The 26,805-nt window shown below is 44.1% G+C and overlaps 1 protein-coding gene across 3 annotated transcripts in view; it reads right to left on the bottom strand.

Moving 5' to 3' along the window:
- Positions 1-4,187: 4,187 nt before the first annotated feature.
- The window catches only part of LOC108924114 (homeobox protein Meis2-like), a 65,669-nt gene continuing 43,051 nt past the window's right edge, over positions 4,188-26,805 (bottom strand). For 2 of the 3 annotated variants that reach the window (XM_018735293.2, XM_018735294.2), the window contains exons 9-13: positions 24,475-24,551; positions 11,041-11,099; positions 8,946-9,056; positions 8,170-8,265; positions 4,188-5,357 (exon numbers count right to left, since the gene is read on the bottom strand). In XM_018735293.2, coding sequence (XP_018590809.1) covers positions 8,207-8,265; positions 8,946-9,056; positions 11,041-11,099; positions 24,475-24,551 — 306 coding nt within the window. In that variant the 3' untranslated portion in view covers positions 4,188-5,357; positions 8,170-8,206. The remainder of the gene's footprint in view (positions 5,358-8,169; positions 8,266-8,945; positions 9,057-11,040; positions 11,100-24,474; positions 24,552-26,805) is intronic. The other variant, XM_018735295.2, reaches the window with a different exon arrangement.

Below are 26,805 nucleotides of genomic sequence, written 5' to 3'. Positions count from 1 at the left end.
CAATGTGCAACTATGCGACGCGGGCGGCCGAACGGTTTCCTCCCGAAATTGGAAAAAAGAAAAAAAAAAAAAAGAAAAGAAAAAATTAAAAATCATAATAATATTGACTTAAAAATGCCTGCTTCTTGAACATTTAAATGTGAGGAAAGAAGGGGTAAATCATGTCTCTTGCGGAAGAGAAACGTGCGCACATGTTTGGAAAAACGGCCCTGAATATAAATATACCTCTATGTCATCCACGGCGAAAATAAGCTGAAATATAGTTTGTTTTGTAAAAGTCATATTTGTATTTACCTCCAAATACACTGCTGGTTTGTGCTATATGTATTTAGAGACATTTTCACACATTTACAAATTCCAGAACAGTTATTATTAAGTCTGGTTTTATTCTACGTGGGTTAAGTTCGCACTGTTATGCGACCATGAGATGACACATCTATTACATACAAGCGGCGGCATTATTGCGTCCCTGCTTGTTTTGTTTAGTTTTGTTTTGTTGCAGACACAACTGGGATCGAATCGCTGGACAGGACTACCAAAAGAACATATCGAGCATATTAATTGTTAAGAAAACCAAACCACCCGGCACAGAAATGAATATTTTAAAAAAGCCGTTTTTTTTTTTTTTTTTTTTTTAAAAGAAAAAGTCTTCCACTGCGCTTTATGGTGTATTTCTTCCTTCAAATGTATTTGTTCCTTTGAAAGACGGAGCGTTTGGAAGCCTTCTCGGGTGGATGTAATGAAAGATTCGCCCCCTTCTTTTATTGATCGCTCAGTCCGCTCTAATGTAATTATACTCATCAATAGGGAGCGCGGGAAGACCCGTTATGTGGCTGACAGTGATAAATGATGACCAAAATGTGGCCTTTTCTTCTCTCCTCCGTCCACGTCCCTCGCGCTGGACCTTTTCCCATGCGCTGCGTAGTCATAGAAACACCTTTGGGTGGGAGACGTCTGATGGGAAAGAGCAAAACAGAACCTGATAAAATGAAAATATTCCGAGAGAAAAGTAATGCCCATTCATTTCGGCTTTGCTCCGGCAGTGAGTTTTTTTTCTTTTTTTTTTTTTTTTTTGCTTTTAATATTGCTGTTGTGTTGGAAAGGGCTGCACTAAGATAGTGGAAACTTGTCCTCCTTAGAAAACCGTTTGTGTTTTTGCTCAGTTTCGCACACATTTTCAGAGTAGTTGATGTGTGTGTGTGTGTGTGTGTGTGTGTGTGTGTGTGTGTGTGTGTGTGCACTCAGAAGCTTGCAATTCACTTCCTCCCTCCTTTCAGAAAGATGTCGACAGTTTTCGCCGCTCTGGGGGAACGAGGACACGGCCGAGAGGTGCCGTCCAAACCGTCAGCATCGAAAGGCAAGAGGCGAGGAGGGAAAGGGACGCGCTCTTCCCTCCATCCCTCCATCCCTCCATCCCTCCATCCCTCCATCCATCCCTCCATCCATCCCTCCATCCATCCCTGGGCGGGGAAAGGAGAGAAGGACAGAGCGCAGCGGCCGCATTCCGCCGTGGGTCCCCGCAGCTGGACCCGAGTGTCTCTGACAGGGGGGTTACAGGGTGGATCATCCATCATCCCTGTCACAGCCCACCATCGCAACAGCGGAGCCGGCAACGGGCTGGAGGACAAAATAAATAAATAAGAAAAAATCAATTTCCCTCCACGCCATAATTCACGGCGTGGCATCTCGAGTCCCACGGAAAATCTCCTCAAACACTCTGAGAATTTCTTCTCTCCCGCCTGAAAGCGAAACGGAGGCGAAAATCACCCCTTTTCCGCACGTAGGAACCGTTAGATGCGAGCGCGGCCAGTCATGAGTTATGTGAATAAAAGAAACTAAATGTATTTGTGCCACATCAGAGGCAGGTGGTCTACTGTCTCACAGATATAGTATGATTATTAAAGTAATAACGCATGGCCGTTTTTATCGATTCCCTTCGAGAAATGCACTTGAAATTAATGTTTGCAGTGAATTACAAAAACTCGACGCCTACTTCCTTTCAGTCGTGTGGCATGAAGAGCGAGTCATTTGTTAAAAAGAAAACAGAATGATACTAACAAATTGTTCATAATATCGTTATGTCTGTGTATTTCATTGGCCCTGATATTTTCAGAGGATTTCTCTGAATTACTATTAGTTATATCGACCTGAAATGCACAGCTGAGTAGTAATATTCTTGCATTTAAACATATAGTTCAAATCTAATTCGTCCAGTGTTTAACATGTGTCATGAAGAACAAATTAAGGGAAATTCCGTTGTTACTTGAAGCTGGAGCGCTTTTTCCGAATTAATGATTTAATGCGGAGGGAAGGTCAGTCTGTTGGCAACATTCCCTCCGATTTAGAGGCTCGGTTCAGAGCTCGATTTTAACCACCAGAAAAAAAAAAAAAAAAAAACATGACACCCAAATGCCAATAATTAATAGATAAATGAAAAGAAAAAAATAAAAAGCAATACTCGAAACAATTTTTCTGAGAAAACGGCCATTCCATCACAGAAGCGTCACTGAAATTAGAGAAATAAGGAACGCATCAAGTCAAAAATATTTACATAGTTACTTCATCCTGGAACAACGGCTTTTGATAATATTGCTGAATTATTACTCCTGTGGCTACATAATAATAATAATAATAATAATAATAATAATAATAATAATAATAATAATAATGCCCAAGTGATGCTGATGGTTAGCGACAATGCGATGCAAGCAGGTAGGACAAGAACTCCGTGAGAGATGTGAAGACCGTTGCTGCCTTTCACTTCCAGAGCCGCGGGCGCTGAAACGCGAGGAGAAACGTGTCGGGCGCGGCGCGGCGCGGCGCGGCGCTGCTCCTTCCGCTCCGGCAGGTGTCGCTGTGGAGCGAAGAAAGTGGCGCAGCGCGGACTTGGGCCCGAAAGAGCGTTCCGCCTGAAAGTGATTACGGCGAGCGCGCTCCGCTCCTTTGTCTCAAATCACTTGTGAACGCGCACTGCGTGTAGAAACGAACCGAGAAACCTAGAGCGGAAACAAATTAGACAACGCGCGCAAGCGCACACGCACACGCGCGCACACACTCCACGTCCGTTGCATACGCGTATCCGTTCGAGAATATGCGCGCAAATAACGTGCCGCTTTAATGAACCGCGTTCGCAGTTGGATCGTCGCGAGCGGCTCTTTATCTTTCGCTCTTTCCGAACATCGCAGAAAAGACAGTACAGTACCGAGTACGTGCAGCAACACACAAGCGGTGGACTGCGAGTTCAGTGTATAAACCCACCCAGAGCATTAAAACACAGGCGCAAGTTTACTGCACTTCTGGTACATTCGAGTCATGAATTATTGAACTCTCGTGTTGTGTCCATCATGTGTTTGTTCCACGTCTGCGAAGCATTACGTTTCTTCTGTGCCTACAGTGCGATGTGAAATATTAAAACAGTGACAATAATAGAAACAGTTGAGTTGTGCATTTCCTTCCACCTCCTCTTATATTACAAATATATATATATATATATATATATAGTATAAGAAACAGACACAGAGGCAAACTACTCTTCAGGTTTACTACACTGTGGGCAAAAAGAATGCTACTCAGGTAAATAAACTAAATACACGTGTAAAAAAGCGTTGCTGTTCCTTTTAAAATTTATAATCAACCTTTTACACTTGGTTAATAAATAAATATATACATTAACACAGCAGTCCAATAATAATAATAATAATAATAATAATAATAATCTTCCACCATCGTATGGAACAGTCATAGGGAGAAAGCAAAACTGTAATCAACACTTAAACAGACAAACATCTAACAAATATCAAAAAAAGAATTATTTATTACAGCATTTGTGACTCAACATATTTAAACATAACGTCACAGTCCTCATACAAGTATGAATGTCATATCTGACCAAAAAAGCTTTTAGGGAGACCGTTTTTCTCTTCTTTTTCTAGTGAGGAACACGTGCTGAAAAAGGAAGGATTCATGGACATACAACATCAATGTCACAGCAGATCTGAAACTAGCAAAAAAAAAAAAAAAAAAACATTCTTTCAATTTTTTAAATTGAGGTAAACACATAGAATATCTAACAAGAAACGATGAATTAGACTTGAGCTCTGTACGAAGTTTAATTCAATGCTCCCTTTGCTCTTTCCCAAGCGCTGAGTTCATAATTTAAATCAGTTTGTTGTTTTTGTTTTTTGTTGTTTTTTTTTTTTTTCTTTTTTGTATAGGTCTTTGGTGCATCATCCATCAATCCATCCTCCTTGCTGCCAAAGCTTCCACCCTTGTGTCTGCATTGTCCAAGCAGGTTGCTGCAACTCCATCTTTACACTTAATACACAGGCTCTCTGGACCAGAGTCCACTATGTTGAAAAAGAAGGAAAAAAAAAAAAAAAAAAAAAGCAAGAAGGATGAAACCAAGACAATCCAGTGCTTGGGCAATTCAAAATAATACATATATATATATATATATATATATTTATATATATTTTTACCAACAGAGCAATGTTGGTTCAAGAAGTAGAAGGGGGCCTGTGAATGTTTTCGGATGGTTCTCTCGGATCACTTCCAGGTCGCGCACTCACTTTATTCTGGGCAGTAGAAATCATTGTGGGGGTGGGGGGGGGGGTCTGTCCGTCTGGCTGCACAAAGACAGTCTCTCTTCAAGGGTCGACATACAGTGTGAAAGCAGGGATGGACTCGTATTCTAAGAACTACTGCAGGAGATGAACCTAGTGATCCAAGGAAATGCACAAGTTTAAACTTTTTCTTTCTCTATTTTACACTACAGTAGTTAGAACTCTTGGAGCCGCTGAAGTAATTTTTTTTTCAGTTCTTTTAAATACATATTCCAAAGTGATTGCTTTAAAAATTGAGTTTTTTGTGTCACTTGAGAAGCTGAGCGTCTGCCTGTATGTGTGTTGGTGCTTGCATGCATGCGTGTGTGGGTGTGTGTGCCTTTGAATGTGTAACAGAAGATGTCAGGACATCTTTTGATCTCAGACAAAAGCCCAAAACTTGACAAAGTCTACTTGGTCCTCTGTTGTTGTTAAAAAAAAAATAATAATAATAAAAGAATGAAAGTGACAAAAATCACAGTTTGTCGAGAATTCCCTGTTAAAAATGTCTGGTTCTGGTTAACTTTTTTCCCGTTCTTCTTTTTAAGGGACGTCTTCTGGTGCCAGGGGTCAACAGGAGTGAAGATGACCAGGCTCTATGCAGGTATGGTGAGGGCGGTGTCTCCCTGGTGGTGGTCTTGGCTGGGTGGACATGGATGCAGGGGTGGGGTGGGAAGTGGGGTGACTTGACAGTGCCACGGCCACACCCGCAGGACCACTCTTGAGGTATGTGTGCCCCTGACAGGCCTTGTGAACCTGCAAGAAAAAGAGAGCTGGCATGAAACTCAAATGGTTGTGGGTTCAAGTCTCGATAGGGGCCCTGCTTCTGGACTTCTGGGCAAGGCAGTGAACGACATCAGCAATGGTGTAGGAAGTCTACGGTTCTTTGGATGAAATTGCCCATTAGGCAAAAAGAAGAACTAATAATAGTTCATATGAACTAACTATGCATTATGATAAAAACTTTATTCACAAAAACACGGCAACACTGTTGTGTTTCACACCGGACTTTTGAACATAGTGATATAAATAATAATTTTTAAAAAAATCAGATGTATTTGTACATGTCTAAATGATCAAAATCACAGATTACACTTCAGCCCATGACTGTTGGCAAAACGATGCCACTGACATATACGAAAAGAGACTGGAGAAAATGTACCAATCCCGTAGTAAATAACAGGATGAAATGATCTTCCATTTGGGGGCCACTGATTAATCTTTTTCTCTACAGTGAGCTTGTCTGAATGCGCATGGTGATTTTATCAAATAGCACTGAGGGAACTCAAAGCACCGGGGAGCTGTTACTCCACACAACCTCCAGCTACAGGGTGCGTGGAGAGCACGTCCCTGCCATCTGCCTCAAGCAACACCGAGAAAAGCTATTCTCTCTGGTGGCAGAAGAGCAAACAAACATTGGTCGGAAACCTTCAAAAGTGTGCCACATAATCCAAGTATTACAGTACACCGCTCTGGTTCTTACAGCACGAAATCACCGAACGTATAATGCTTCTGCAGTATTATGACCTCATTTCCTGTACCCTAGAGGTCTGCGAAGTCTACGGGATATACGACAACCCGCACAGCACAACTAACATACTGTGTATGTGTTTGTATAGGCCGTGCGGAGAGAAGAAGTCTTGAAAATCTGGGCAGGGAAAAGGCTAAAGGGGACAACTGGATTCTGCAAAAACTATGTGTGTGTGTGTGTGTGTGTGTGTGTGTGGCAGAGGCAGAAGGAGCGACATAGGCAGAGCGAGACGGGAGGCCTGGACAGAGCGAGAAGGCCTTAGGACTGGGCTGCAGTCCCTGTAATACGACTCTCCTGGGGATTAGCCCAGGCGAGCCGGAGAGAGGTCACGCAGGGGTCACTCGGAGGTAACCGGGCATGCTCAGTAGGTCCGTTCCTCCACCTTACACTGCAATTAAGAAATTGCACAGGCATAAACAGAGACAGCAAGGGCTGAGATTAATGGCCAATCTCATGTTCCAAGAGTGGTGGCGTTTTTTTTTTTTTTTTTCCCCTCCTAATATTCACTTTACACTCAAGTTCATTCACAACACACATGCTTGCAAAGTGGCGTCTTAAAATCCCACTACTGGAGTAATAAAAAAGTAAATTGATCCGATGGGGGGGCAGCGAGGAGTGCGCTCACCTCTGTTTAACCCGGGCTGCCTCCTGTTAAAAGACCCAGCAGATGTTTTTGACACCGCTGGCTGGGCAGGCTCGAGCCTTGTAAGCTACGGCCGCTCTGTTGAGTGACTCCTCAAGTCCCTTATGAACAGGGTGGTAAACCAAGGGAAGGCAATAACCCGAATCACCCCTCTACCCCGTAACCCCCACCTCTACCCACCCCCGCCCTTGCTGCTCACCGCAGCATTGCAGCCAGCTCAACGGCTGACGCTAATGAAGTATCAAACACACCATATTGTGTGGCTGCACAATCAAATCAAAAGAGGATTGCTCTCCTATGTATTAAGCCATTAATGTAATTGGTCATGAAGCATAAAATATGTTGTAATTAAATCGTCTTGAAATTATATGGCCTATATTAAGAATTATCCGAGCTGGGCAAATGTTGTCTCTATGCGGCTGTTTTAGGGAACATTGCTTCTCTGCGTTTTTCGTCTCTATTAGCAAAGGCAGGGAAGCAGACGGGGAGAAGAGCTCAGTACGCAGACCGGCTGTCTGACCCCACAGAAGATCGCACTGCCATTTACATATAAAGGGTTCTGTTAATCAAGGTAAGTGTTTTTATATTGTGCCTCATTGAACAGCAGAGTTTAGGTGTTAAATAAAATCCTGTATGCCCCGTTGCCTCTGGGAGGCCATACGTCTTAATTTCTGAAATGTCAGCAGTATGTGCTCTGAGTGTGTGTGGGAAGTGGGGAGACAGGGAGGTTATAGGCCTCCTCATCAGGCGGCCGCCATTAACGGCAGAGAATGTGAGACGGTTCCCCTTTTATGTGCGGTCTTTGTTTAATGACCCCCTGCCCCGAAGGGACTTGGGCAGCTCGCCCATGTACACGTCTGGCACTGGGGGGCCTCCAATCCCCTCCTGCCATTGAGAGCAACAGACCCCAAGTGAGAGGGGCCGGCCCCGGTGCCCCGTCCCTCGTGTATAGCCCTGTGTAATTGTGAGGCAGGATTGCTCGGGCATTGGCCCTCCTTCCTCCTGATAGATTTATGTCACTCGACGCATCGTCACCTCCCCCTTCAACCCAGGGTCTGCAGCGCTCTGCTGGAGCCTGCATAATTCCTCCTGCCGGCCGCTGCCCCGGAGATGTTATTTTCCCCTAAGTGTCCAAAATTTGCATAGGTTGTGTGCAGATGGGGGGGTGGTGAGAGGGTTTGCACTGTAGCCATGAGACATGCATTTATGTGTTCCTCTTCCGACTGCCTCCACAAGTGTCCTGCCCCCCAAAGGCCATCCTTCACATTGCTCCAATGGATGGACCTCCATAGGATAGTTCATGCGGTCAACAATGTGCTGGAGTAAAGCTGCTGAATTCTCTGTCAGATAACGCAACAGAAGGTTTAAAAGAAAGTGAGTAAGTGAGTACTTACTTCCTGCGTCCTCTGCATTGCTTTTACAGGACGTAGCTTACATGTAGTGCCATTGCCCATCCATGCCCATGTTCATGCCCATTCCTCCCATCGGCCCTGCAGAAGGAGATACACAATCCACCCACAGAGAGAGGGACAAAATGGACTGGTGAAAGAGCTCTCGTGACTGCAGCATTACTTCCAAAATGTGACAAACATACAACCTAGGGCCAAGTTTTCCATTAAAGATTTTTTGATTTCAGTGTGGACACCAGTAGAGGAAATATCCATTGCAACCACGTTAATACTAAGTTAAATTTGCCTTTAGCGGAGCAATAGTATTTACTATATTTGTGTAAAGGGTATTTGTCTACTGCTATGAGCAGAATTTGTAATGAGATGCTAAATATATTTTCAGTTTTATGAACTCAAGTTCTGAACTGGACAACTGGCAGTGCGGTAGTTAATGACACAAATCTATAGCCTAAATATTGCTGTTTGAGTCGCACTCCTACCTAATTCTGTCCTTCCCTTGAGCAATATTCTTATCCTAATTTGCTCCAGGAGAAACATCCAGCTGCAAAAATGTATCAAATACTAAAAGCTGCTTTGGGAGGAGCCTCCTAAGCAATAAATTATTGGAACTCAATGAAATGTATTTTCTGTATCGCAAAATTTAATACACTGTCGTTCTGGCAATCTCTCTGGTATCTCTGCTATGAAGTGGGATGTTGCACTTCACGAAAGAGTGGCACGGGTGAGAAGAGACATTGCCTTGTTCAATGGATGGCACCTACCAGCTGGCCGGATCCCCATGTGTTGCTGGCCGTCCAGCACGAAGCTACCCATGGGCTGGCCCTCGGGACTGTAGGCTGCTCCCTGGCTCACTGAAGGATCAAGAAGAAAACCTGATTGTGGTCAAAGTGTGGACGCCAGGGAGAAAGAAGAGAAGACAACCAGAGCGTCAGCACCTGTTCCCGGCTCCGCCCACCCTCCCTTTCCAACATTGCAACATTCTCTTCCCTGTCAGGTCTGGACACTTTTGTGGTTGACTGTGTTGTGGAAGTGGCCCCAGGCCTGCCCATCCATACCTATCAACATTTAAGCAGTCAGTTCAGCTATTGCTTACCTTGAGGACTGTCTCTCAACAGCCAGCTGTCTTGGCTTGACTATGAGTAGGTTGCAGATCTGATATCAGACCAGCTGCTGCATTTCACTTTTTCCATTTTATTTGTTTATTTATTTCGGTGCTTAATTTACAGTGCGTGAGAGAACAGGGGCACGGGACCCAGGCTGACATCATGTGGGAACCGTCTAACATCGGTCCTTTGCTTGCTCTATCTGATGACAGCGACACTGAAATAACTCTGGGGCATGGGAGACCTGAGCAGTAAGCATCGCTGTCCACTCTGATCAGATAGCTCACAGAAGACTACACTGGGACTTGTTTCAAGAGAGGATGTGCTAAAGATTTAGTCTGTACCACAAAATCCCAAGGGCTAATAACACCTAAATCATGGTGGTGAAATAAAACTATGACACTAAACTTTTAAAGACCACACATCTTTATCCTACACAGAACTGAGCAGTAACATTTAAGAGCATTTAAGACCTTTAGAACCACATCAATATCCAACGAGCAGTTTTCATAAAATGCCTATAACAACAATGGTAACAAAACCATAAAGACAATAATTACATTACAGATTGAAAACTTTGTTATAATTTCATGTCATACATTAATTCACTTTATATAGTAGTGCAGGCGTTTAGAGAAGATGCATGCAGAAGTACTGGCAGCACGGAATCAGTGGTAAGCGAGCATAACCAAAGAGTGAAGGTTATTTTCCAGAATAATTTGTAAACCCAGGAGATTAAGGATAGCTAGTTGTGCAGCTTTTTGAAAATTTGGTGCTGGTGGGAATTTAAAGTATGCTTTTAGGCATTCTGATCACAGCCCAGTCCAGTGCAGAGAATCCCCTCATTCCTGTACTGATATTACAGGCCCCTCTTCACTCTTTGTTCACTTTCACTCACACAAGATCCTAACATCTGCAACACACACACACACACACACACACACACACACACACACACACACCCTGGTTAATGTGACTTTTTATCACAGTTAAGTGATCAGTGACAGGCTGTTTCAGAAAAAAAGAAAAAAAAATCACAAATCCCATCTCTGGAATAATGTTTTATGTAGCTAATATTTCCAAAATCAATATATAACATACTGATTCTATCCATGCCATAATTTGTGCTCCATTATTAACTAACAGTATTACTGAATATGATTGTGATTTTGGTGACTTAGCTAATATATATTGCAGGGCATATATAGTCTTGCAACTGTAATATGGGATTGGACAGGATTTTCATAACTTCCTGAATTTATAGTTAAGTCCTTAATGATAGTTTAACCATATTTGCAAGGCAGTGAAAAAATGTACATAGAACATCAGCTCAGTTATTAAAGTTAGCTCTTAATAGATAATAACATGATTAACATCAATGTTGCTGGGGGTAGCTGGGAGCATAGTGGTTAAATCCAAGGTCTTGTAGTCTGAAAGTTTATGGTATGACCCCCCACTCCAATATCACTGCTGTAGTACCCTTGTGAAAGGTACTTACCCTGAATTGCTCCAGTGAAAATACTCAGTTGTTCAAATGAGTCAAGCACTGTAACATGCACTGCAACATTTTTATATGCAATTTAATGCAAAACAATATAAGCATAAATTACAATGTATATTACAGAGAAACACCTCTTAACCCCAAGTGGATCGGGGTGTGGCACAAAGCATGCCATGGTTTCGGAAATAGGGGTGTGAGATGGTCAGTCTGCTGTGATTTGATTTTAAAGACAAGACCAGAGGTGGAGATTACCTGCTCGGTTTGACTGATCAATCATCGGCTGTACTATCCTTCTCCTTGCGTTGATAAACCTAAGCGAGAAAAAGAGCAAAAATTTTCTTTTCAGTGCCATTCATCCATGAATAACCTCAGAGGACATCGGTTCCTTAAGAGACTGCCATACACAAAAGCACAGGGAAGATGAGTACAGTCTGATCACGTTAGAAATGCTGGGACACAGGTTTGTTTACTTTGAGTTATACATGGCTTTGACGATGTAGATGACAGCCCAGAAATGAAGGGAAAAGCCAATTATTCAATGAAAGCGAGTCCAGTTGTGCCCTATTTTAATACCCCCCAATGATCAATTCCTCTTTTCAATAAAGCTTTTACTGTGTTTTATGACCTATTCTTCTTGCTTAATAAAGCTGTTGATTACATTCAGTAACTGCGGTTACCACGGAAAAATTCCACAGTCATAAATAAATCCAAGGCAGAACTTTCACTAGGACAGGAACTGACTGCAAAGAACTGAAACTTTTTTCCTGTTGCTTCACTTTCTCCCTGTCCCTGTCTCACTCTTGTGTGCTTTTACTAACTCTGTCTCTTACCCGGTGTCCCAGAAGAGGAAAAAGATAAACATGTTATTCTCTGCATGTAATGACTCATTAGGAACTCCCAGTACTAATGATGTGCACAGGAAGGACAGTAATGGTTTCTTTTTACCACGCCCCTCCCACCTCATCCCTTCACCTGCATTATAAAGCTGGGCTTCTCAAGGCTCCCTGCAGGTACAGGCCAGACCAAGCCTCTCATGAGCCCACTGTACAGGTGGCCTGTGGATCCCTCTAAGCACCACGCAACTGGGTACAGCTCTACCATACACTTGGGTGTTCATGTACCCCAAGTGGTAGCTTCATACATAGCGACAGGGAAATATGTCAGCAACAATGACGGGTACTGATACACACTCCGCTTAACTACTACTCTTGAATTTCCTTTCACGGGTGCATAACGGTCAAGAACAAAACACAAACACAAGAACTGTACAGCGATGAAAATTTCAGCATGATGCAACAGAAATTTGTAAATACATTTTCAAAAAACATATGTTTACTACTACAAGCGTTGACGCCTCACAGTGTCCGTGCTGTTTGGCTGTGGCTTTGAATCTAGCTCAGTATGTTTGGAGTTTGCATGTTCATCCTGTGTCTGAGTTGCTTTCTGCTGGATGCTCTGGGTTTCAGCCACAGTCGAAGGATATGCAGTTCAGGTGAACCGGCCCCTCAAAATTGCCCTTAGGGTGTGACTGGGTAGGTGTGTGCGTGCAGCTACACTGCAAGGACTAGAGTCCCATTCGGAGTGAACCCCCACAGACTTACACCCACAGATTCCGGGATAGGCTTCGGACAGCCACAATCCAAACCGGGACTAGCAGCTATAGAAAGTGAGCGATAGAGATTTGTCCTACACGTCACAGCAAAAAACATTCTTTATTCAACTCAACAACTCAAAACGACCTTTAGAAAACAGACTCATGGAAATGCGAGGCACTTGTTAATGGGACAGTCTTGGAAAATGTGACCTGGGTTGTCTTAACCAATGACCCACCTCGCGATTAAACAGAGCACAAGGATCTGTTTTTATTCAGAACACCAGTCACTATAGTAACATCAGAAGTAGACCAAAGCACTCAGTGTTTTTTTATCAGTTTGAGTCCATTTAAATTATCATAGCTGAGGGTTGACCCCCCAATTGGTAACCCATTTTTATTATTTACATATGGTTGCAACCCCCTCGGCTCCCTCCCCCCGTTCCCTTTGGCATGACTTAAGCAGTCCATCACGCCCTCACAGGGGGCCAGGTTTACAAGTTCCTCCAGCTTGGGAACTCCATAGTGTCCTCCAACACATGATTAAAAGTAAGGGTAAGGGGTCAGGGAGAGGTCATTTCTTTGGTTATTCATCAGAATATTTACACTATTGAACAAAGAAGAAAAAAGAGCAAAAATTCACTTTAGAATGAAGGGCTGCACAAACTCATGATAAATTCTAGTCTTCTAGTCCAGAACTCCCACCATTCTGCATCCAGAGATGACTTGGTGGTCCACATGTGACTTTTTGTAGGGTACTTACATTTACATTTATTCATTTAGCAGATGCTTTTCTCCAAAGCGACTTCCAATGAACTCTGTGTAGTGTTACCACCCCACACACCTTATTCACCAAGGTGACTTACACTGCTAGATACACTACTTACAATGGGTCACTCATCCATACATTAGTGGAACACACCCTCTCTGTCACTCACACACTATGGGTGAACCTGAACATTATGTCTTCGGACTCCTGGAGGAAGCTAGAGCAACCGGAGGAAACCCATGCAGACACAGGGAGAACATGCAAACTCCACACAGGCTGAGCAGGGATTGAACCCACATCCTCTCACACCACCCACATGCTATGAGACAGCAGTGCTACTTGCTATGCCACCATACCGTCCATTACTACTTATTATTACTAGTACTTCCAACACACACACACACACACACACACACACACACACATACACACGGAAGAACTCATGCAAGCAACCCTACCGGTGTACTGCCTGGCTGAGCATGAGAATTTATGACTCCTTGTTGTTCTTTACAACACACATAAACCAGGGAGAGCCGGCATTGAGTAACGGTGAGCAGTGCAAGGTGCTCACTCAGACTGGCCGGGAACCCAGCCGATCTGTGGAACAACCTCAGCGTGCTCATCTCAGTGTTACTAGAAGACAATGGGTGCAGCTGTCATAAGCCTCACAAAAATGACAATTCTTTCAAAGTGCATCAGACATGGTTCTTTATAAAAATTATAAATAGGTAAAAAATGAGTAAACAGTTGTCAGTAGCTTATTATACAAACGTAACATTGTAAATTGTTCTGAAAAGGACTGGCTAAATTATTAATAACATAATAATATATAGTATACATTAAATAATAATAATAATAATACACACACACACACCATCTGAAATCGCTTGACCCATGCAGGGGTCGCAGCGAGCCGAAGCCTAAACCGGAGCCTAACCCGGCAGCACAGAGCGTAAGGCTTGAGGGGGAGGGTCACACCCAGGACGGGACGCCAGTCCGTCACAAGGCACCCCAAGCAGGACTTGAACCACAGACCTGCCAGAGAGCAGGACCCGGTTAAACCTGCTGCGCCACCGTGTCCCCCGTAATAATAATAATAATAATAATAATAATAATAATAATAATAATAATAATAATGATAAAAATAATAATAATGATGATGAAGATAATGATAATAATGTGACCTGGATTTACATGGTCCCTACGGCTAACTAACCTGTAATCCTTTGAGTAAGAAACAAGGCATGGCTCAGTAATTTAATGTGCTTGTAATCCTGTGCAGGTTTTCTTAGGGAAGTTAAAAAAGGCAGCTTGACTGCATTTCTCAGTGATGTACTGCCCCATGGCCACACCTGGCAACACTGTCCTGCTGTCAACATTCCTGCCCAGGGAAATGTACATGCCAGACCATGCTCCCCTGGAACCATGCCAAGAGGGGGCCCCTTCCAGCATTTGGCCAATGAACAGCTGGAGCTTGGGGAGCGCGGCCAATCAGACACGAGGTCACTGGTATGACAAGTTTGTAAAAACAAAAGGGAAGGCGGGGCAAGGACTGAAAATCTTTTGCCCCCACAATAGAGTTATTACTGCTGACTTGACTTCTCCACAAGATGCCTTCTGCTTGTCATTACATAATGCTTCTCTATATGTGCACTTCTGTACGTATCTGTGCCTGAGCCAAAAGAACTTGTTTTTCAAAGTCAGTGTAATCCACAAGGCCCATTTGTGTTGGCGAAGCGAATAATGAACAGCATTTTATCAAGAAAAATGAACAGAGATTAAATGCAGAAGATTCCATCGGCTAAAACAAAGTCAAATAAGGCTGTTTCTGTCCATTCTGATGCGCACCACTTTTTAGGTTGAGTGCAAGTGTTTAAGAACGCTGTAGAACACCATGCATGCAATTTTCACGCTCTTACTTGGGCATACTTTGATGTACATAATGTTTTACCAACTATAAGAAAAGTAATACGCATTAAGAAACAATTCCAACCGCTTTATTTTCTACAGTCGGGTCACCGAAGCCAGTTTGAACTCCGAGTCACTAAGACCGGACTGTAAAGCCAGATGGAGAGTTATTTGTGTTCCAGACACTTCATTTGCATTATCATTTGGTATAAGTCAGAAGAGCTACAGCCTGATTTCTGAGCAGCTTCCTGCAGAAAGGACTAACCGTGGATGTAGTGAAATCCCGCTGCTGTTGTGTCAAAGCGACATCACCCCTATGGCGAGTCCTACGCTGCTGAATTCGTACGGCTTCACTACTTTCGGCATCCAGTGCCATCTTCAAATACACTTGCCTCTCACGACAGTGCCTCATTTAACACTCCCTTCTTAAGGTAAAAGGTATCAATCCCCAGTATACATGTTGATTATCAGCCTACCAGTGGCTAAATATCACCATTCTACCAGCTGTTCGGTCACTGGTTGTCCAGTTGTTGGGCAACACCTTGCCTACCAGTTGGCCAATATCACTAGAAGTTCAGCTAACAGATGAACGCCACCCACTACACTACGTCACATGAAAGGCGTCCAACTTCCACTAATTTTGGACTGTCCTCTCCCTCAGCAGTTCATTGTCAACCCTGTATTGCTATGTTGAAGTGGTTCAGTGGTAGTGGTCACCTTCTCTGCCAGGTTGTTAGATGTCAGCCTCCCAACACTCCTAGCTGCAGGAGGTGGTTTGGGAGGGGGGGACTTTGGGGGAGGCAGCTGGTAAACGTCCATCAAAGGGCTGTGGCAGAGGAGCAGACCAGGCTGCAGGGCGTTGGCCTTTGATCCCGCCAGGGGCCACTGCACTCCGCACGCCGGGATTTTGTTCCTGTGCTGCTATTTAACTCCTTGTCCTGCGGCAGGAGCGCAGGATCCAGCGAAAACGGGAGGGGGGGAAAAAAAAAAAAAAAAAACTGCTTCTCTGTTCTCTTGCAGCGTCAACAAGCTCTGACAACTACAGCGCGTTTTTCTTGGCACTGACAAACCTCTTGGGCATCGCCTTGGACGACTCACCCTCACGTTCCCCTCACTCCTTTCTTTCTTTTTCCCTGAGGGATTTTACAGTTATTGTTCTGCTCATTCCAGTGAATGGAAGGAACTGCCGCCAAGCCAGGCCAGAGTGTGTGAATACACCTGCATGAAATGAAGCTTACTGTAGCAACCACGTGTGGCTTACCTGCAAGAGCTTCTCCTGTATACGTGGTGCAAAGTGCTCCTCGCTCCCGCTGATGACATCGAGTCCCACGTAATCAGGAATGCCCTCTGCAGCACCATAGCAATGAGATGATGATGATGATGATGATGATGAGGATGATGATGGGGCGTCTAGCACAGGTAAGGTGCTTCCTCAGCCCAACTCTGGGTGGGCTTTGTACCGGTGCTGGCCTGAGCACTGTCCTTGCGGTGTTGCCACCATAGCAAACATGCATGCTGTTCTGCTCATTTTAAAATACTTTAAATCATTGTTAAATTTGTCGTACATGGTTCATTTTGTGTCATCATTGGAGAGCTGCTGCTGGGTTTAGATTTTCACAAGTGTGTGTACAAGAGTGCTTACCGGTTTGAATATCACATTTTTGTTATTCAGCCAAAATGCACATGGTCTCTCTCCCTCTCTCTTCCGCACATAACACACACACCTCTGGGAGCCAAAGGAGGTTTGTCATGCTACACCAAGACACCCCCCGGGACGAGAGTCTTTGCTGGGCCAGGTCCCAGTCGGCTGGACCGAGTTTGGGAGGGGGGGTGAGAGCTACCGTATATACCTGTTCTACCTTGCCCCTCGCATTTTGCACACTGGTGCATTGTGTGGGAACTCCCGAGGCGGTGGCCCTCATAGGGGTAGTGGGGGGGACGGGGCGAGTGAAAGCAGATCCCCACCTCGGCAGCTCTGTCCCTGAGGCAAGAGGGGTGGCTTTGCGAAGTCTTACAGCATTAGCTGTGTGCATTACCCACTAAGGGCTCCACACCTGCCTTTCTGCTAATTACTGAGGAACTTAACCCCATGTGGCCAAGAATGCATGCACTGCACACAGTGGATCTGACATTGGTGTTTATATTATTATTATTATTATTATTATTATAAACCTCTTTTTAAGCTATAAACATTAAAAATATGTATAAGACTCTTGCACTGTTTATAGATGCAATGCATGAAATGATTTGTACAAAAGTACTAGGACACTGAAGCAAGACGATTGCTTTACCGAAACATCCGTTACTACATACTAAGCACCTCAATGAAAGCTCCAGCTGTAGGATCTTACTTGGTAACGTTTCAGTTACATTTGTGCATCCTTAACCATCATCTGCTGCACTCCAGGTGAGCACATTTGAAAACATGGGACTTGAGAGCAAACTGCAAGGCCCATGTCTTTTCCCAGCACGCTGGTGGAGGGAATTATTTGGGGCACGTTAAACTGTGCCAGTGCGAATGGATTTCAATGGAGTTCTCTGTCTATGGTAAATTAAATTACAGTGAAGCACATGACAAGCAACTTGTATATTTATTATTATGTTCATACACACACACACACACACACAGACTGAAACCACTTGTCCCAAGTGGGGTTGCAACAAACCAGAGCCTAACCCGGCAACACAGGGCGTAAAGCTGGAGGGAGAGGGGACACGCCCAGGATGGGACACCAGTCCGCCACAAGGAACCCCAAGCGGGACTTAAACCCCAGACTCACAAGAGAGCAAGACCCGGTCACACCGTGCCCCCTCACATACATATATATATAGTTTATATTTATTGTTTATTCTGTAGATAGCTCTGAGTTCTTTCCACGTAGCACCGTAGTCCTGGAGGAACGTTGTTACGTTTCACTGTATACTGTACCAGCTGTATATGGTTGAAATGACAATAAAGCCACTTTGACATTGACTTGAACAGCATTCCCCTCCTGAAAAGGAACTCACTGCACTTTGACAACAAAACAAAAAAAAACAGACATTCCTGTCTGATGGAATTTGGTGAAAATCCTCCATATTACACCTCAGAGGGTACACACAATCTCTCACACACACAAAGAATGGTCTCTTTTTTGGGATGGGCTCAGAGCCACAGATAAATCTATCAGAGAAGGGACCCAGAGCTCCAATCTCCGTGCTTCACACGCGTTCTCTAATGAAAGCACCGCAGGGGGGCTGCAAATTAAGGGGGGGGGGGGGGTGGTGGCATAATCACACCCAAAATCAATGCACAGGCTGAAGATTCTATGCTTTAACATGCAATACAGGGGGTATTAGGGCTAGGGAGAGCAAGGGGGAGAGAAAGAGAGTGACTGAAATGTCTGCAGAAGCACAATAGACAGACTGAAACACTGCCATGGCAAAGGTACTTTTATTACCGCCATTGGAATTTATCGCTATTAATCTACCAACACGTATGGTTTTACTCAGTCAAGTCACCTAAAATGCCTGGACGGGTGACGCGTCAGATATCTCAGTAACATAGAAACACAAAGAGAGACTCCAGCTTTCAAATGTGGCGACTCTCTACTAAATTAATATTTTTATTAACACTTGTAGCTGCTGGCATGGTAATTGGGCACTTTGCTTCACTGAGTTTGTGGAAGGAGCCCTATCTTTAGGAACAGCACAACAGTGATGCAGTGAAGGGCTAGAGTAGCGCTGCTGTCTCACAGCGCCTGGGTGGTGTGAGGGGATGTGGGTTCGATCCCTGCTCGGTCTGGAGTTTGCATGTTCTTCCCTGTGTCTGCGTGGGTTTCCTCCAGGTGCTCTGGTTTCCTCCCACACTCCAAAGACAGGAGGTTCAGGTTCACCCATAGTGTGTGAGTGACAGAGAGGGTGTGTTCCACTGATGTATGGATGAATGATCCATTGTAAGTAGTGTATCTAGCAGTGTAAGTCACCATGCTGAATAAGGTGTGTGGGCTGATAACACTACATAGAGTTTATTGGAAGTCGCTTTGGACAAAAGCACCTGCTAAATAAATAAATGTAATGTAAGGGCTAATAAGACTACATGATGTGTTCATGCATTTAAAGGAGGACAGGTCTGGTCAGTAGAAAGCCAGACCTTGACCAACATTTTTGAAAGATACAGAGGTAAGAGACAGGTGAGTGTGGAATTAATCTAAACTGCAGGGGACTATGGGGACCGAAGCACACAGCTGGCTGGAGGCAGAAGGCTGTGCGTGTCCTGGCAGGTTCACCGAGTTCAGAAATGTCAGCACTTCGGAGCACCTAGAGGCCAGCTTGTCACACCTGGTCACCTTTTCACTATCTAAGACCCGCCCTGGTGCTGAGATACTCTTACTGCAGGCAATCCCTCTCCATGGTGACCTCCAACACTACACAGAAAATACGCTCTCATCTCTGGAGGGGCTCATTCTTGTCAGTGTTACCTCTACTATTTGTGGAACATGGTAGCGTGCACCAAATGGTTGAGTAATCAGACTTGTCGCCAAAGGGTTACTGGTTCAATTCCCATAACAGTTCCTGCTATTTTAAAATTATTCTTAACTGCTTCAGTACAACGCTATAGATAAATACATAGCACTGTAAACCTTTTAAAAGTACAAGTTATATACGTGGCTTTGGATTTGCATCTGCTGAGCATCTACAATAATCAAAAAGGAGGCAGGCATTCAGACTAACTAACTGCTTCTGGCTGTCCTGGGTCATATCTGGGGAGAGGAATCTCAGCGTTGTACTGAACCGCACAATGAGGTCGGCTGTCCAGCAGGGTCCTTCAGAGCTGTCACACACTATCAGAAGCAGTCACGTGTCACTACGGCTGTGCCTGACTGGTGATTATGTGAATGAAGTCGGGAGGATTGCAGGCCTTGTAAGAAGCACACCGTACTCAACCAGACATGCACCTCTTCTTCTCCTATAAAACACCTTCAGCTATGAATAATGGACAATGAGCAGTCTGGGACCAAGCGGGATGCAGCAGAACATAAAAAAAATACATTCATGGATGTTTGTGACTCAGCCTGTTCGACTCAGCCTCACTTTGTGACTTCCAGGTCCTGACCGAATTTCTTCACCACTCGGCTTAATGTTAACTCTCCAGTGGAATAGCCAAGCACTTAGACATGCCTCAGTATCTTGGTGCTACCTTCCCAGAACTGTATACAGTACAACTGTACCCCCCACACAGACGGGGGCTCTGCTGTGTCAAGTTTGCATTTTATTTCCGCACCATTTCACTTTGCCCTGCCAGCCGGGGGGGGGGGTGGAGGGGGTGCCGAGTCGGCTCGCAAATCTTCCCGCTCTTCTGGAGTGTGACATCTTCGCTCGTTTGTGGCTGCTCATTAACAAACAATACTGCTGTGAAATTGGTTTAATGACAAAGTAATAAAATTGCTATCCCGCTCACAGATGGCCCCGGGTATTGGCGGCCTCTCGCGCAGCTGACTGTGGGCGTCGGCATTCTCTCAGCAGCGTATTATCAGCAATGGCTTCCTTACTTTTTCTCCTCTTTTTCCTTCCTTCAAAATTAACCTGTCCCCCACCCCCTCACCGCCCCCGAGATCCTGCCCCCACCTCCGAGGTACCCCCACCACGTCTTCTTTTCTAGTACTTAAGCAGAAAGAGGGCTATCTTAAAATAAAGAAGCCATGCCCACGCAACCGCTGCTCAGTCCCATTGAAACGCACAGTCCCTATAATTAAATGAGGCAACAATCATTTGCAGTTGTGTGGGAAGGGGAAGACAAAAAGGAATCCAAATAAACTGTCTGCCACGGTTCACACTCATTCCTCGCTGGATTATTTTAGCCTAAGGAACGATGAGAAAATTGCTTCATTTCAGTATGATTTGCATAATATTTGCATAAGATGACCGGAGTAAAAAAGTTTAATATATGTCTTACTCTTGTGCATTGTGTGATGAAACTTCTAGTTTGAAGAGGTGAGCATAAGGAGCATAGTACTATTGGACTATCACGAAATAAACCAATATTGATTTGTAAGGTAGGTCGTGTCCAGCCAATTACCCTCTTTGCTGTGTTCCACCGTCGACTCAGGGCAAATAATAAGTACACAAAACTAAAATCAATAGGAGGGATAGTGAATTCATTAATGCTGCTATTTATTTGTTTTCAGCTTCCAGTTTCAGAGGGAAAAATTTACAGCACCAAAGTGTATGGAGAAATGCATTTTGCGTGTAACAAAGACTCGAATTTCATTGTTTCACGTCATTGTCACAGCTTGATTATTTGAATAAATTTCACAATGTAGCATTCCAGAGATGTCTGGCAAAAAACGGTATCGATTATGTCGGGTTAATGGTTCATAATTATAGGAAAAAATATTACGAAAACAATGAACGGACATATATGCGAAGAAACCTTACAGATACTTCAAGGCAGTCTGAAGCTCTGCCAAGTTTTTGAAGAAGCCTAGCAGCAGGGTGATAATCACAGGAGGCAGTTAAGGTGCTGAGGGGAGCTGTGTCCCGCCAGACCCAATGTGGGTTTTTAAAAAGGCCTAGTCAGGGCCCATTTAGCCCAGACTAACAAAATAACACAGAGGCTTGAGCCTGGCAGCTGCAGATGGGCTCCTACTCTCGGAGTAAGGGGTTTCCCAGCCCGTTTGCCACTGCTAGATGCCAGTTAGGAAGATGTACTAGAGAGAGAGCAATGGAAACCCAAACAGAAAACAGCCGCTAAGTCTCAGGAATAAACAGGCTGCTTATTTTGAATAAAATGCGCTGGCTGAGATGACAGACATCTGGCACTGTTTATCAGACTTAAAGCCCAATTTCACGTCCAGGATGCATTAAGCCCTAGCAGTACCCAAAAATAAATAAATAAAACAATACAATGCACCGTTGCTTTCAGTTTTAACTTATTCAAGGAATCAAATGGTCGTTGCTCCAAACTGAAGTCAAAGGATGCGTTATAGTTTATGCACACAAAGTTTGTCTGTGGTTGGCTTTTGAATTAAACAATGGACCAGCTTCAGCTCAGTGCCACACAATGCACCCATACAGTACAGTGTTTATTCGTGGTATACTGACTATTACCAGCAGACACCTGCTTCTCTGCAGGTGAGACGCACTGAAAAATGCCTTCCGTGGATGTTTAAATCTCACCCCCCCCTTCACTCCAATCCCTCTTCACCCACTATCTCTCCACAAATATTTCCCCAGTTCATAGTACTCAGAGCAGGACCAACACTGGCTGGAACACTGTTGCTCGAGACTGCAGCGTGTGATCCAGTCCTTATTTAAACTGAATTTAAAAGGCTACATTCAGGGAAAGTCTTGCCTTTTCTTTTCTTCACACCCTGTGCCTAGCTTTGCTCTACCCTCTTCTCCTCATTCAACCAATACTTCCTCCTTCTTCACGTACCCTGCTGTACCAGGTGAGCTACAGGTTGAGCAGAGGGATGCGCTGCCCGCTGGCCATTGCACAGAGGGCCCTTGTCCTTCACCAGGCCACAGCCACAGCTCCACACAAAGTGCCGATTCAGCACCGTGCCCCTTGGGAGGGCTGGAAACCGAAGAAACCCTCCACCCAACTTCTCCATGGCAGACTAATAATTCAGAAGCAACATCCCCCAACTTCAACCCCAGGGATTCAATATCTGTGCCCTCTGGAATGTAGTCCAAAGAATAATGCCATCTCAGTCCCATCCTCCAGCCAGAAGCAGAGCATCTGTCTGAGCACTGGAACTCTGCTAGACGGAGGCCCAACAGTCACCCTCTGCCTACCTCACATGAAAAAAAGCAATCATGCTCTTTCTGCTGGGAACCAGTATATAGCAGTAACAGAACCCCATGACCCCCAAGAACTACTGTCTGCTGTCCTGATATTCTTACTGCAGTCTACTTCCTGAAAGAATTTTCCACAATAGTTTTACCGTTTTCAACAACACCTCTGTAAGATTAACGCTATTTGCATGTATCGCACCTTCCTTATGACCACATTGTTGCGCGAGCCCAGCGAGTAAAACGTAAATGAAAGGACGTATATTAAATCCGCAAATTAAATGTCATCAAGACGAGGGTCTCCTGCCGAGAGATGCTCCCTGCTCTCAAACGCATCTTTAATATTCCGCAGCAGGGCTGGATTTTCCATCCGCAAAACCGGGAGCCTCCCTGCCCTCAGGTTGAGGCTTTATTTCTGCATTAATCACCGTAGCAGAGGCGAGGCAGCCCAATTTTCTGCCCCTGTTAGTAAGGTGCAATGTGAGGCACCGAACCAGCAAGCAAAACTCAGCTCTGGCTACCGGTGCGTTTGAAAAGCTGTCAGCGCAGCAAGGCATGAGGAATAGGCAGATAATGTCAGATCCTGTGGTCAATTTATAGAGGCCGACTTTTTCTAATAAATAAATAAATAAATAAATAAATAAAGACATATAAGAGAAAAAAAAAACAACAAAGTGCCTTCACAGATAAGGCACACAAATGGGGCCAATTCTCAAGGCATCTCTCATTAGGATCCAACACAAAAATGAAGGGGGTTGTAGAGAGGGGAGAGCCGAATTGCGGAAGCTAAAAAAAAAAAATCAATTGACCCTCGGGTAGCTCATCAGCCTAACTCTGATAAACCTAAATGCTTTGTTAATGTCTGGCTGTCTGTGTCCCTCTGATATAGCACTCGGTAAATGAATCTGCCTTGATAAATATATTAGTAAGAGCTGTGCATAAAAGGCACAGGCTTCTCATCTGTGAACAACACCTCCGCTACATGGCATTAGAATGATAAAACATGGTTCCATGTAATTAAGTCTGTATAAGACCTCAAATCGGTGCAAATACCTTCCCGGAGTTCTGAAAGGAGGCTGTCAGTTCAATTAATCTGAACATTGCCCCCTGAACGTACGGAACAAAATTAAGCTACAGATAAAAGCGGGCCCATGTTTTGATAAGTAATTCCTGTATCATTTCTTTGCTTCTGTGATCATTTTATTTAATCCGCCACCCCCAGTAATGTGTTAAGCCATCAACAAAGAGATGGCTGGTCAGGGCAGCCACGACTTAATCCGCCACATTGCACGAGTAAAATGGTGTGTGGGGAGGGGTGGATGGGGAGGGGGAGTTCCTTCCTTTTGGGTTTATTATATCAAAGTAAAATGGCTGTATCTCAAACTGCAGAAAGATGTGACTTTGCGTTAGACACTTCCCCAGCTAAATAAATAATTAAATGAACAAACAAACAAATAAATAGACTTAAATCACAAAAAACTTGAATGCACTTCTCCGCCATCCATAGTAAAAGCTGCGAGGGCAGACATCTTCATATGGTCCGCAAACTGAATATCTCCTTCAAGAGGAAGGAGGAAGACGAGACTGCCTGGGAGAGGGTAGCTGGGATATTTCCAAAAACTGTGACGGTGTGAGAACTCACCAGTTGTTCACTTGTAAGATGGTGAGACCTGTGTCTTGTGCTAGTTGTTTCTTCTGTTCTTCAGAAGGGTAAGGATGCTGGAAGAGAGCAGAAAATGGTACAGGAGTGTCATTAACATTTTACACATATCCAGTGGAGTTTCTCAACCCTGATTTTGAAATGGGAATTGTTGCACTGCATAAAGACTCCTCAACATGCAGACACCATGCAGAAACCATACAGGGACCTGTCCAGTAGTGAAGAAAGTCCTAAACCAACTTCAACTCAGTCCAACATTTCCGTAACTAGATCCTGTTAGTAACGCATCTACGAAAAATGAGCGCAATAATGTGAAAAACTTGATGAACAAAAATGCATCACTTCACTTTTCTTCTTGACACAAAGAAAGACTGAACATAGAGAACACCCCAAGAGCAGGAGACTTTCAACTGTCTGTCAAATCAGAGCAAGAAACATTTATGAGTCAAGCTAAGAAGTCTAATCAAAGACAGATGCACTCAATGCACTTTACTGTTTGCAATGTATTTCATATATTATATAAGATGAGACTGAAATTACACGGCATCCTTCCACCTTTGCTTTTGGCCTGTATAGGAAAAGGTCAGAGAAAGCATCTGAAGAATGTTTGCAATTAACAAGAAAATGACCCTCACACAGAATAGATCATAAGAGCAGCTCAAAACGGGAGATTAATGAGATTTGTACTTGTGCATACTGTGGCTTTTAATATTCTAAAATTAACAAAGGGAAACGATAACGCTTTTATACAAAGACAATTTTGATTTCCAGGTGATGACATTTCTTTGGCCGGTGTAACCCGAGTTTTCGTTTGTGTGCGCGTTCTCGACACTGCCCGCCCACGTGTCTGAGGTCGAGCGCGTTCAAGGGCGAGTCCATGCACCTGCTCTGGCCCTATCGGCTTCCTGAGCAAACTGGCAGGACGCAATGATTTTCAGCTGAGGTGAGGGCTGAAACCTGGTCGAGCTGGAAGTAGCACAGGGTCATTTATGGCGCGCTGAGACTTCTTGGACTGACTGGTCCCCAGCTCTGCTACAAAAGCTGCAGCGTCAGCCTGTTCAACAGGGCACGGCGATAAATACTGAGGCTGAAAGCCTGGCTTGTCCGTAGGCCACATAATGAATGGCAAACACCAAGCAGAGTCATGCTCTATAGGGAGCATCACCTACACACTAGCCTCCTTATACATATAATTCTTCAAGCAGTTTTTCTCTAAGTCCCCCTATCACGGGTTCCGACTGAGTTCTTATACTCCACCTTTCACCCTGCCCACCTCCACCACAACGACCTTCTTTTCTCTCATCATTTCTGCTTGTGTAGAAGAAGCCAGGGCTTTTCAGTGTAAATACTGTAAAGCATAAAACACAACAAGCTCCATCATACTCTTTCCTTCACTGTGTGCGGAGACACAATGCCAGCCCCTCCCAGCATATTGTTTAACCTCCAAAGGACACTGAAGGCTACATGCTGGCTTGTTTACAGCTGCTGACAGAATTTCCTGCTAGGGGGCATATTAACCAATAGCTCTCAACAAAACCCTGAAGAGCTACAAGTTAGGTGACAGCATTTGAATTAGCATCAGGGCAAATGTGTCTGTGTCAGAGCAATCCGTCAACAAACACACACATAAGGGTTGTTTTTATAATTTATCATCCATTTTTCTGATTTGAATGAAGCTACAAGCACTCAGTAAAACATCCCTGCTGACCATGCAATTTAACAGCACGTATAAATAATTAAACTGACAGGTGTGGAGCTGCAGTAGATATCTGAGAATAAAAGGTATTTGGAGATGACTAAACTAGGAAGTGTACGTGTGGCGGGAAGGGGGGGAGTGGTACTTCCAAAATAAAAAATAAAAAAAATAAAATAAAATAAATATACAGGCTGTGAAGGAAGGTTGTTTGCCAAATGAAGATCAAACACAAAACACACATTTTCCTCACTGAACTCCTTATTCCGGGAGGTTATCATAAGCCATGATTTTTCTAAGAAAAGGGGAAAAAAAAAAAAACTTTAAATGCTGGTCATTACAAGCATTAATGGTGCACAATTCTGTCAGAAAGATGAAGGGGGACAGAGACCTTGGAACAGGGTAAGAGTGATTGTAGCAGAGCCTGTCAAGGTGCAACCAGGTAAACCTGGTTCATGAGCAGAGCTCCACATGTCCATCCACTTGATGCTTTACAATAACAACAGGATGAAAAATCAGAGAGGGCTTTTCAAAACAACAGAAAACTTATCTTCAGGCATGTATCACATGCTTCTCTTCTATAGCAAGGCGCTTGCGAGAAACAGCAAGTAACGGATGCC

This window comes from Scleropages formosus, chromosome 1 (assembly GCF_900964775.1).
Source record: "Scleropages formosus chromosome 1, fSclFor1.1, whole genome shotgun sequence".
NCBI lineage: Eukaryota > Metazoa > Chordata > Actinopteri > Osteoglossiformes > Osteoglossidae > Scleropages > Scleropages formosus.
The sequence above is the reverse complement of the archived record's forward strand: the minus strand, read 5'-3'. Positions and strand labels throughout refer to the sequence as shown.